Source organism: Rhipicephalus microplus, unplaced genomic scaffold, assembly GCF_043290135.1.
Source record: "Rhipicephalus microplus isolate Deutch F79 unplaced genomic scaffold, USDA_Rmic scaffold_12, whole genome shotgun sequence".
Taxonomy (NCBI): Eukaryota; Metazoa; Arthropoda; class Arachnida; order Ixodida; family Ixodidae; genus Rhipicephalus; species Rhipicephalus microplus.
Genome location: NW_027464585.1, coordinates 30713100 through 30726667, shown reverse-complemented (window position 1 = coordinate 30726667; position 13568 = coordinate 30713100). Strand labels below are relative to the sequence as shown.

The following is a 13568-nucleotide window of genomic DNA, read 5'->3' as shown; positions in this document are numbered from 1 at the left end:
GTAGGCGCACCTTCTTCTCTACCGTCAATGAGGAGTCAACTTGCCTGAACAGCCGCGACATGTCAACAACGAACATGGCAACGCTCTCGTTCGGGCACCGATATTGGGACTTGAAGAGACGTTCCGCTTGTTCCTTTTGGTCAGAGATTTCGAATGTATTCTGCAGCTGGGTGTAAAACTCTGGCCAGGTTGTCATAATGGCTTCACGGTTTTCGAACAAAATGCGCGCAGAGTCCTTGAGTAGACATACTTAAGCTTTCGGTGCTCGTTCCACTCGTTGACACTGGTGCAACGGTTGTAGTCGTCAACATCATCGTAAGGGTAACTGTGAAATGGCTTCAGGGTTCGCGGGGTGTTGAAGAACCATGGGGGAGGCAGTGTCGATGTCTCGAGTTCGCGTTCCCGCACTGGCCATAGTTCTCTCGAGTTGTGGAAGGGGCCTGAATTCAGGTATTAGGCCAGATGTCCCCGGGTACGCCGTAAGTCAGCTGGTTCTTTCAACTTGTTACTATTGCCAGGATCCTCCTGCTGATTGCAGTGCATGCAACACTACCCAGCACCTGCACCATAAAATGTCATGCGATTTTGGATAGAACACAACGTCTGTTCACAGGAGCCGCAGCACTGGATGCCGAGCCGAACTGATCACCATGAGCATGAGCCCATCGCCCAGTGTTCTTCTTTGTCACAATGGCACATAGATGCATTGGCATGGCTCAATCTCGTTCAACACCCGTGGCAATATCCTTAACACCGGTTCGTTCCCTGATATATTGTGCTCTCTTCTTGTCTCTTGAGGTGACACTTACCATTTTCCTTTCCAATGCTCACTGTGCCGTCCTGAATTCAAGCTGAGCCCCCTTTTCGAGTCTCAAAATTTCTACTTTGTAGTAAAGTACCAGCAAGATGCCGGTGTTATATACCCTCCTCTCAAGGAATAGTGGCAGTCTACCAGTCATTATTTGAGTGCTTGCCGAATGTTCTCCACCCCATTCTTATTCTTTTTTAACTTCAATCTCATGGTTTGGCTCATGATTATTACCTGTCCTAAGTAGATGCAGTATATTACAACTTCATGTGCACTATTACCTATCTCAAAGCAATGTTTTCTTCCAAGGTTGGTGTACATTACTTTCGTTTTCTGCAAGGCAAATTAATGTTAAGAGCTACCTTTGTGCTCTCCTTGTCTAATTCAGTAATGATGAGTTGCAATTAGTTCTTCGAGTTACTCAGCAATGCAATGTCATCATCAAAGCGCAGGTTACCAAGGTACTCTCCATCATGACGGGTGTACTCCAGCGCAACCAGAAGCACCAGGTGTCAATGACAGGAGGTCCTGGGGAACACATGGCCAGTCAACCTGCAACTTTCGTGGCGGTCCTTACCCAGACGACTACACCGTCAAGACCTGCAGATAAAGGGAGGCGATCCAGGGCTGACCAAGCAGTCTAAGATGAGCGAACTGCATCAACTCACGAAAGCACCTTCACTACAGAGGAACCTCGGGGTTGTGCTGCTACGCCACGCACTTCGCGGTTCAGCAGGAGGATCTGCAGGCTGTAAAGACTCAACCTGTGAACATTGTTTTAGTTCAGTCCAACAGTTTGGTGCATATGTAAGTCCTACAGTAGACTCACGATACTTCAAACTCTGATAATTCATACTTTGGGTTAATTCAAACAGAATTCATTTTTTTGGTTGGCCCTCTATTCTTTCACTATACTTAAAAGCCTCTTAATTCAAAGTCTGTCATTCAGTTTTTCATACTTTTTGCAGTTTTATACCAAAAAATATCTGCTGCTTTCCCACTACTATTTAAATATATGTGTGCTTATATAATCCTAACAGCCTAAAAATTAAAAATAAGTGCCTTAGGTCTTCAAAGAAAAAGGCTTCGCCAGTAAAAAAAACAAGTGTTTGAAATGAAGCACGCGCATGGTGAACTGTGATGCATCTCTACTGGTATAGAGAGTTTTTCGCTGAAGGCACAGATAGCAAAGAAGTAGTTGGCAATTTCAGACTTCTTCAAAATGTCTGATTTGCAGTAAATGGCTGATAAACTTGTGGCCCTTACACCTCTATTTTCCGTTCATTGCATGGAGTTGGGCGTTAAACTTTGAAAATGATTAAATCTGATAAAATCAATGCCTAATCATAATGTATAATGTCACCTGACCCACAGTCATATATCCGAAAAATTCTGGTAATTAAAACAAAATGCAGAGGTCTCTTCAAATTTGAATTAACCAGAGTCGATTGTAGTTTACCGTGGGGCGATGCAGTGTACGGCAATATCAGTAGATGGCTGTCTATTGATGTAGTGTTCTGCAGTACCGTCAGATGGTAGCACAGCAGGTACAGAGTTCTACATTAACGGCTGCAAATAAAACATGACATCACTTGTCCACCAAGAGACTCGGCTGCCGTGTCGTTACTTGCCCGATACGCTCGCAGTGCCGACTGTTCAATCTTGCACCCATACGTAGGCGGTTCGATACATACACAGAAACGGCCAACGTGTGTTCGGTGAGCAAAAAATGCTTCACATTAAAAAGAGAGATTAAAAAATACTCAAATAATTTATTACCACATGTACACCTTTCACTTAGACAAGCATTGCCTCCAACAATGTTCACCAACGCACAACAAAGTAATCGCGATCCACAATCCACCTTGGCAATCCTGCCGCACATGCCCCAACTGTTGAGTGGTCATGACACTTCATTTACACATTTAATTCTTATGGTGTAGTTTACACTGCCCGTGTTTGCAGAGACTTGTTGCTTGTATACAGATGTATTCTTTCACAAAGACCATTCATGTACAATCATGAAATGCGAATTGAGTGTCATTGTTACATCCTCAGTGTGGTCTGCAACTCACAATTAGGTCTACAACACAAAAACACATTTACTGTTGTTCACTCCAGTGAGAGGTTAGTGCAAAGCAGAACATGCAACTATTTCCCCTCATCGCCTTCTAAACCCTTTGCTAAAGTTCCCAAGCACTTCGTAAAAATACCTAGCAATACACTGATATGATTCCCTTGTAAATAGAGGAAGGCATGTCGATGGGCTATGCAATAACATCTCCTATACTTCTACGTGAACCACCATTAAAACAAGTTTACTACCAAAATAAACGCCCATTAATGCGAATATGAGCCAGCAGAGCAGTCTAAAACAAGCACTGGAAAAACGGTCTTAGAAAAGCAGTCTGCAAATGACTTGGAACTAACTGTTTACGTGCCTATCATGTCACATAATTCTGGGCCGATTAGAACGAGACGATGTTGTTTCTCTTGAGCCTTTCATGGAATTACCATAAAGCTAGCGCTCCCTTGCTTTTTTCTAAAGATTTGAAATATGCACCAATCACTGAGCAAGCACCCCCCTCCCCTCCCACCTTTTTTGTTTCTTTTTGTAAGCTTGTTCTCCGTCACAGAATCCTAGGAACCCCAGAGTTTGTAGCTATGTGCATGATTTCTACGTAGCTTTATAGCCATGTGCCTCGCGGTTGCATTCTCAGCTGTTGGAAACCGTCGGAACATACGAAGGCCATCTTTTCCCCTCGTCACAAAAGTTTCACGCGAGGATTCCCTCCAGTTAAGCAAAAACAGTCATGCAAATATGCATGCATATTCAATAGAGCATTTCATTAGAAGCACAGGTGCACACTTTTCACAGAGGTTTTTCTACCGCCATCTTGCATTTTAGTCCATGGTCGAGTAATGCTCCCCCTTCAAAGTATTTTCCGATTATGTTTCACCACAGGAATGGGTGCTTCCTTGGGATTTTACAATAACTTGAAGTCGCAAACAAGTTTATAATATGGTAAAAAAGAGATTCCACACTAGAATCAAAGCAAAGCACCAACGAATTACTAAATAGCCTGAACAAACACGTAACATAAAGCTTATTTTTCATTTTCTTGAAAATAATGTTTCTGAGCCTTGAAAGTATGCATATTTTTAAGCCACAGGGCTGTTAAATAAGATATCATATTTTACGTACCAAATACCATCTGTAGTCAAAAAAGGGCATTTCACATCTACCATCGTGGCTGCAAGTGGTTCCCACACTAATACCAGTCACATGAGCCCTTTTGAAAGGCCATCCCATTGATGGCCATCGAAACGCCACCACTCTTTCAACTTAATGAAGCTGTCGCGCTGCTACATCGCAGTTTTCAATGGCCACTGAGTACTTCAGGCAATTCTCACGAAAATTGAGTGGCGCTGTGAATCTTTATTTTCGTTTCTGTGTCACCTAAAGCTAAATAATATTCACTTAAAAACTCGTATAGGTCTGCTGATGTTGTTTAAACATTTCAATAAACTGTTTGTTATTGGTTATGAATGCATATTTAGCTTTTAGTTGTTGAGCAACATAACTGTGGAGAGTGATACATGGCAAGCAAGTACAAAGACGATGAGCACGTCGCTGTTGTACGTTTCATACTTGGCAACCCAGTTGTGATGAACTGTGAAAGTCCACACACCACTCAACAAAGCTTCTACAGTCAGTCAACCATAAAAATTTACGGACCACGTGAGCACATTGCCAAGAGCCTTGTCGCGACATTTTTGCTACATCAGCGGTGATCTGACAGCAGCGCAATTTCCAAGATGCATTACATCCTTAGTCGACACCCTGCCAATTTTCCCTCTAGGTGCAAATATTTTCCAACTTTCATTTTTAACACGACACACTTTTTGGCAGCTGTGGCTATTTGCTTCTGTCTTGAGAGCAGTCTGTCAGAAAAACTTTAGTTACAATCTTTCTCACAAAATGATATAAATTCCCACCAGCCGAAACATGCTGCGTTATTCACTAAAAGAAGTACCGTTTCCGGCCCAGCGCTGCAGTCGACAGTAGGTGGCACAGACAGGCTCTTTGGCACATGCTCGCGTGGTCTCTAAGCTTTCGTGGTAGACTGTACCAGCCAAAGTGCGAGTATTGATCGCACTAATAGTGTTGAACACTTGGATACAGTGTTGAATACCATTGAATACACTGTAGGGCAGGGTGGTACTAAACAGATGTCACAACAGAACTTTTTCAATCTGTAGCTCATGAGGCAGCAGTTGTGTTGACTTGTTTCTTTAGGTGTCCCATGAGTGTCACAGTATTTAGCATTTAGAGTTAAGCCAATGTAAGCCGATCGGAATTGCTCCTACAGCAACCACATCCCAGCTTTGTTATTGCAAAGTTGTGCCTCAGTTGACTGTATGCACCAAGAATGTCACATAGTCAGCTTTGTCATGGATGATAATATGAGATTGCTTTAGTGCAGCTCAGTTCTCATTATCCTGTTTCCCCCCCCCCTCCTTTTGATCGTATAGCATCATTTCTTCACGCTCAAACTGAGCTGTGCTAAAGCAATATCACGCACCAACTCGCTGTCATGAATAAACTTCTAAACATTTGAGGTGAAACATATCGCGGAAAGAGAAGGATGCAAGTCTATATTTTCATCTTCATTGACATATCAGCATTCGCAATAATAAATAACTGTTCAATAGATAAAAGCAGCAAAGACAAGACCTTTTGATGTGTCAGCAATAACTGTCTACACAGAGCTTGAAGGGCTCGCCACGAGGAGGAAGGCTAGAGAGCAACGAGACATGGTCAGTGGCACTCATTAGCTTGTCCACCTTGAGGCTTGCAAGAACACACGGTACATGCACACAAACAAAAGATTGTCAAAACAAGTGCTTTCTGAATGTGAATTTAATGCTATAAATACTATTCCGAAATCCGAATACAATTGCACACCAGATGCTGGAAGTGTGCCACATCACACACATATACAAAAACTGCCCGCATATGCAAGAGATGTTCGCATGTCTGAAATTGAAGCAGAGTAAAAATTGTCCACTTGATATGCCATTATTCTATATACGTTGCTCAAAATACGCACAATAGCTATGCTAGGCCTTAAACTTCTACTATTACACATTCTCCGTGTTCATTTCTTTTTCTCAGTTGTGTTTGCATGCATAGTATCTAAAAACACCGTGATGCAGTCTCTCTCTCTCCTGTTCATGGGTGTTGAGGTGCTTTCTGCTGGGAGACGTCACCGTCATGACTTGATGACGATGAACTGCGCCGCTCATTAGTGCTGCTAGTGGGGTGTTTCGAAGCTGTGCTTGCCACTGCCGCCCCAGGTGTCTCTAGGCACTGAGCTGGGCACTCAAAATGGACGCAATGGAAAACCTGCGTGGACACAAACAAATGCATTCCTTGTTGAAACTAACATAGTCCTTGCGTTGGGTGCCTGCTTCAAAAAGTTCCCAGCAATTATGTAATTTGTGAAATTTGATTTGTAAGACCATTACAGAAGTGAATTAAATGTATGCGCTTAAAACTGAGAAATCATTATGAAGCAAGGCGTGGTGAGGGATTTTGGATTATTGCAACCAGCTTGTGGTCTTTTAGTGACGAAAAAATACCCCTGGATGAACAGGGATACAAGAAAAGAACACAAACACAGATGCTGAGCGCTGTCTTCTTGTGTACAAACAAGCCAAAATTTCGACTGTGCAGGTATTTTAAAAACAACTAAATGTCAGCACACGGCTATTTTTGCCTTTCAGCCCCATCAGAGAGTAGCTGTGGTAGCCGAAATTAAGCCTGTGTTTTTCAGCTCAGCAGTGCAACCTTAAGCTGATATGGTAGGTGTAAATTTTTTTAAGGAGAAAACAGTACGAAGTGGAGAGAAGCTCATTGCAACTGTTTATCACTGCTCCAAAAAAACACAAAAGGCACACGTGGTACATCGTAACGAAAAAAAAAAACAGCACTGAAAATGCGGGGACAACAAAGCACGACACACAACGCGCTACTAACAACAATTTTTATTGGGGCAAGACAATATATAATAAAACAAGCCTGTTGTCACATGTGCAGATATGTGACAAGAGGCTCGCTAAGCTAACAATAAGCTTTAATAAAGATAAACATTACTCCTCACTACAGTGGACTCATTAACGAAATACAAGCAACTCGGTACATGTGAACTTAAAATGCATTATCCAAGAAACTGATTTCTTTTTTGCTAAGGGATAACAATGCTGTGCTGACACATGCATCACCTTTAGCGACAACTGGGTGAGCTACAACAACAAGCCACATAAATTCTGGGTGATTATTAGCAAGCACCTTGCACGAAGGAAGGTCCGAAGAACATCCGCACTTTGCACAATGCAGGACCATGTTGCTTCTTTGTTTGTGGCTCAAATTATTCAAGTGTTCTCCGAGTTGCGTGTTGACTGCACCTCCCCAGTTGGCCGATGTAAGTTCGATCGCAGGACAAGGGACCTCATACACCACACCCATGGCTAACTTCATACGGAGCCTTCTTTGGTCCTTCTCAGTTGACATACTGTCCAACTTGTTGGGGGCTGATCCACGACTGGAATTCCCATTTACCCAGCTACTTCCTTGATGCCATGCGAAATCCCATGAATATAGGCACTCCCACTGCCTTTCTTCTAGCCTCGATTTTTTGGGTGTGTGATAAGTAAAGGAGAGGCACGAGGCGCATGTCGAAAGTAAAAGCGCGGTGGGGGTGCACAAGGAGAAAAGAGTCACCAGAGGGAACACGCACCAGACACGTAGACGCAGAAGATTGGTTGGAGAAAGGCTCGAAGCACGTGATCCAAGCCGAGAAAAAAAATCTCCAAGGATGAGCTGGCACTCTGCATTGGGACGCCGAGCTGCGAAGACATGGGAAACGAGTGCCGCTATCGCGACAAAAGCAGTAGAACCGCCCGGTTCTGAGGCTGTCGATGAATAAGCTCGGGGAGTGGCCGACGATATCGTAAAGATCGAGTAAGGCTGCCCGGACTTGCCGCAACATGAGTTCCTGGGTGGACTACAGCTCCTCCGCTTCGATCCAGAACATATGCGGCCCGCACCCCAACCAAGACGCCGTTGACAAAATAGGCGTAGTCCAACTGATACGGAGGATAATACGAAAACCGGAACCAACCGATAATGAAGTTGAGTGGCTCATTTGGCGAAATAAGACTATGACAGTAGGAACTTGGGGAAGACGTCAACGACAGAAGCGACCAAGCGCCGACACAGTAAGGGCAACGAGTCGCAGCGCGACAAGCCGTGAGAGTACTCCTTTTTAGACACTATACAGTCGAACACTGATATATCGAACTCGATGGGAATCGCGAATAAGTTTGGTATATGAAAAATTTTATTTAAAAAAATACAGGCCCCGAGAGCTTACCTGTAGCGGATCATCACCTCCAACAGGCGCATTCAATATTGACGACTCATTCCGCATACTCGCCGCAACAGAATGATTCATTTGCATGAAAAAAAGATAGCTTATCTTTGGCCTGCTTTGTATTTGAAATGTTCAAGACGCTAGTCTCTATTTTATCAAGGCTGTCCAGGTGGAATAGCCTGGTTCCCTTCATGTGGCCAAAACAACGGTGAATGATGCCAAATGCTGACACCACTTCAGCGGCGGAGTACGTACATGTAGCCAGCGCCCGTCCAGACGATCCCCCTCGTCACATGAGCTGTCAGCCTTGGCATCCTGAGTCCCTGCGATCGCAGCAACTATGTCCTTGTCAGTGAGGCTCCCAATGGCCTGGACATTGCAGTCCGCTTTCACAAAATCGTTCGCAGACACTTCGTGCGGAACTGCTGCTGGGAAGCGGGACGACAACTCGCGAAACGCATTGTCTATGCGCTCGTCCTCGTCTTCACCGGTTTCTGCCAGTTCCGCCGTCTCGAAACCAGCCTTGCGAACAGTTGACCACTGTGTCCATTTTCAAGTCTCGCCAGGAGTTGAAGATCTCCGCGGTAGAAAGCTTAGCGGAGATATTCGGCTACTCTTTCGCCATCCACTGCTGGGTGTCCTGGCTGCTGACAGTTTCGCTTTTGCCAGAATGCGTTTTGCCAACGATGCTGTAGCGCTGCTTAAATCGGTGAAGCCACCTAGTATTGTCGGCAAAGTTGTTTCACCGAGTGCAGGGCAAACCATTTGGCCTTGATGATCAGCAACGGGCCATCCACCGAAATGTTCTTTGCGCGCACTTTTAAAAACCAAGCATAGAGTGCCTTTTTTACATTGCTGTGGGCAGGAGCGCGCACATGACAGGCTCCCGAAGTTCACTGCTCCGCCGCCCTTTCCTTGATATCTGCTTTGTTCTTCAACAAGGTTCTCAGAGTGCTCCGCAGTATCCCGAAGTCATCTGCACGTGTCGAACATTTCTCGCCTGCCTCACAACGCTGAATAGCCTTTTACTTTGTCGCAGTTAAGAATCTTGTGCTTCTTTATGCTGGCCATAAATACACGAAAAGTCCACAATTCAAGGAGTCCGCAGCAGCATTGTACACCACTCGCGCAAAAGAGAAATGCTGCACATGCAGAGTGGTGGTAGTGGTTAGGAGAGGAAGAAGGTGCCTGATTTCTGCAGCCCAGTAGGGAGCGCAACGCAGCACCTGCGGTACATAGGCGACATGTGAACGGAAGCAACACAGTACTTTCGAGGCGATGGCCACCTCCGAAGGCAACAGTGAAAGGCGCGAGCTGTGACTGACTGATCAAAACTAACAAAACAGCAACAAAAAGTAAAAGAAAAGGCGAAAGAAGGAAGACGACAGCTCCTTCGTTCCTGCTGACGGGTACGCGTAGAAAGAATGAGAGAGAGAAACATAACAGAAAAAAAACCCGCTCCGCAAGTTAGAGATTGTGAAGTCTGAGCCCTCTCAGCCTTACCTTTTTTTTTTTTTGAAGCGTTTCGAGTTTTAGTGGAAGTTTGGTGCCGTACGGAGGTCGCTGGGCGCTACGAGTTCCAAAGCGCACCTTCCACTCGCACGCGGAGCCTCTCTCCCGCGGATATCGTGAGGCGCGGCGAGTGCCGAAGCGCACCTTCCAGTTCGCGCGGTGTTCGATATATCCGAAGGTGGGTAAAAATACCGTTCAATATAAACGTGCGAATTTCTATAATTTTACGAAGGAATTTCAAGGGCATAACTTAGGAGTTCGATATACCCGAAAATTCGATATATGTGGGTTCTATATATCCGTATTCCGACTCTATTGGCGTAAGGCTAGTGGCTAGGGCTAGCAATGGATTAAGAATGAGCTACAATCAGTTTGGGTTTGCGCATGTGCGTCAATGATTATTGAGAATTATTGAGTTCTCGGTTGTTTTTGAAACAGTGAGTACTTTCAGAGTTTTTAGTTCTGTTGAGTGTTATTCAACGCAAATTCTGTGAGCTTCTTTACAGCACAACACCAGAAACACAGGACAGCGAAGGAGCAAAAGAGAAAGAAATGAGAGCGCCGTCTTTTCTTTCTCTCTTGCTCCTTCCCTGTCCCATGTTTCTGATGTTGCGCTGTCAGGGTTCGTACAGGTTTCCTAAGCGAAAGTTCAAGGATATTCAAGGACTTTGCAGGACCTGTTGCAAGTTTTTCAAGGACTCAGATCGGCATACAAAGTTGAAATTTTCCACTCTAAGATTCTGAAAAAAGATCTTTTTTCTTGCACTTACAATAAATATTTGAACATGGCATTTATAATAAAAAGTTGTCTTAATAACTTCTCGCACCCTCTCCCTCACTCTCAATAGGGAGAGAGCACGATGCTGTGTCAGAGAGTCATGCGGTGATGGGCTTTAACGTGTATGTGTAGTCAGGCCTTAAAGGGGTGGTGCCACAATATTTGTGGCTTGCGAGCTCTTTGCTGCACACAATATACTATAGCTCTAACAAGCACGATACATGCACCAAGATTCAGTTATTCTCGCTATATATAGTTTATCGCCTTATCAATACGGAAAATATTCGGTTCCAGTTTGTGGGCACTAAGCTGGGCAAGAACATAGCAGTGTAGCTGACTTAGTGACTTGATCTCAAAGCTTTGCATGCGTCATGCAGAGCATCATCTGCTGTTGCACATATGTGCCACACAAGCACTTGTAAAACGAACCCGCCGCTAGCAGCTGCGATGATTTGCTGGTACGTACGCGGCTGAAGTCCAGAGGCCACTGACCTGACTACATATCTGGTGTCACATCGCTACAACTTTCGTTGCCCTTCCTATAGAGCTACGTCAGTGTCGGACGTGCACGTAAAGGGCCCCGATTAGGAGAATGAGCATTTAGGTACACTTGGAAAGTGACTTAAAATATATTCTGAACGTTTCCGAAGCCCAACAATTCATGTAGAGTGTCCTTGCCTATATACACAATTTTCCAAACCCCCTCAAGCGCTGCTATATTGGACTGATAACGTAGCAATTAAGTATTCGTATCAAGTAAAAAAACATTGCTACGGTGAACTCACATGCAGGAAATCACTTTGCCGGCACATTCAATGTTTCATGACCAACAGCATTTCATATTGTGACATAGAAAATCTGCAAAACAAACGCTTATCAGTCCAAGATGGCGGCACCCATGAGTCGAAAAGAAAATCGTGGATAGAGAAAACCCACACGGCGCTTGCTATAGTCTTGAAATTTGATGGCACCAGCCAATTAATAGCGTTAGCTTGTGTACATTTGGTACTTGTAACATGTTGCTCAACAACAAGCAGAACTGTAACAGTAGTTAATTTAAACTCATCCTGTGGACACATGAGTGTCTTTTCTAGCATTCTTCTTGGTTTGCTTCTAGTGTCGAGCTGTGACAATTGTTCCTCAGCACTCGTCCTATGCACTTTCTTTTCATGTGTCCTTTGTGCTTGAGCGGGCCATTGCATGTATATGGTTGCTTGCCCTTCTTCATGTGACATTCTAATTTCTCGCTATCACGTTTACTGCTTCATTCTCGCGATGGAACTAACTCTTTCTTCACATGCATTTTTTCTTTCACATGCATTTTCGCAATATGGGACCATGTGTGCCTACGCCGCATTACTGCTTCAAAAATGGGGAGTTTGACAGGTTGACACGCTGATAAACTACATTTAGGAACTCCCGATGTTGATACGAGAGTATACTGCTCCCAAAATTCAAGAATTTCAAGGATGGCAAAAAACTGCAGGACTCTCAAGGGCCTTGAGAATGCACTTTTGAAATTCCAAGGGTTTTCAAGGATTTCAAGGACCTGTACGACAACCCTGGCTGTAAACATGTTCACAATAAATCCTAGCAAACTGGCCTAACCTACCGTCTTGTTGCAAATTCTGTGTATTGTTGTTCTTGTCCGTTTCGGGTGATAAGGTGTGTTTCTCTTGCCACACTCGCGTCTATCTCTCAAATCCATCCTTTGCAAGTGCTCCCGAGATAAATTCAGGACAGGGTCGGAGTGCGCATCGCCCTATAGGGACAGCAAGGTCACCTAAACATGATGGGGGATGCTTCTCAAATTTATTTGTTTTATAGCTGACATGTGATTTTCTGTACATTGCCTTGCCACATAAACATTGCTGCACATCATGTGTGTCAAAAGGTGCACTAACCTGGACTGTGTTTTCTTGATCGAAGGCCTTAAAAAGAGTTCATTTTATGCCATGTCGTTTCAGACCACTTCTTCTTCAGGGAATAGAACGGTGTCCAATACAGCATGGACTGCTTAGAACGTAAGTCACCGGAGTCGTGAATATCCGCACCGTAAGCGGTACCACGCTCCAACCGAAACAACATTTTTCAAAAGCTGCATGTGTGCGCAACCTGACCAACAAGCAGGCAGTTACTCCAACTACGGAGGCATGCGACTGGGTCGCAAAATTGCATTCACTTAAATTTGAAAATGTTCAATGATTAGCAATCGTAGACCTGCAGTGCCGACATAACGAGAAAAAAAAAGTGCACCACAGCAGAAACTCACTAACTTGTTGAACCTCCTCATTTATGAGGACCTCGCCGCGGCACCACACTGTGCAGAAACTATATGTCAAACGACAAATGAAATTTTGCATGCTTCCAATTTTCCGAGAGCATGCGCAATGCCGCAAACAGTAATGACCCCGAACCAGCACAGGAGTGTTGCACACGCCCGCCCTCGTTTTCAATGAAGATGTAATTCACTCCTTTCAAACGCAACAGTTAGGTGCCAAATGTTGCGCTGGCTCAGTACCCAACTGAAACTCTGACAGTCTGCAGCCACTACCGACACACTCGGTAGGTTTAGTGTGTTGGTTACAACCAAGGAGGATTAAAAGTATTGCTGTAGTAGAAATCATTGTCTAGGAGTGAAACCGTGCCTCTGGCAAGATGGCAGCCGTCTTACTAGGGGCAAGATTAAGTACCACAGCTCAGCGATTAAGAACGGAGAGTATGCCTTGCACGCTTAACGACTGTAACGTCAAAACTTCTTCGGGTCACATAGTGCTCCAAGCGCGTCTTAGTGCTACTAGTTTTCTTTAGTGAGCCTCTTATTGGAGGCAAAGTTCTTGGGAAATTCAGCCAGCCATAGTCATTTCTGTGTGTTATTTTGTCGGGAACAACTATCTTTTAATATAGAGCTAGCGTAAGATTTACACTAACATATCAAAGGCACTTGATCTTGAAGGGGGCACTACCAGAAAAGAGCATGTTTCCGCCATCTTGGTAGTGGCGGAACTTCCACTCCAGCAATTTTTTTAAT

The 13568-nt window shown here is 44.4% G+C and overlaps 1 protein-coding gene across 2 annotated transcripts in view; it reads right to left on the bottom strand.

Moving 5' to 3' along the window:
* Positions 1 to 2560: 2560 nt before the first annotated feature.
* Positions 2561 to 13568, bottom strand: part of LOC119166717 (BTB/POZ domain-containing protein 9) — a 160784-nt gene continuing 149776 nt past the window's right edge. For both annotated transcript variants that reach the window (XM_075882438.1, XM_037418043.2), the window contains one exon: positions 2561 to 6218. In XM_075882438.1, the coding sequence (XP_075738553.1) occupies positions 6045 to 6218 (174 nt within the window). In that variant the 3' untranslated portion in view covers positions 2561 to 6044. The remainder of the gene's footprint in view (positions 6219 to 13568) is intronic.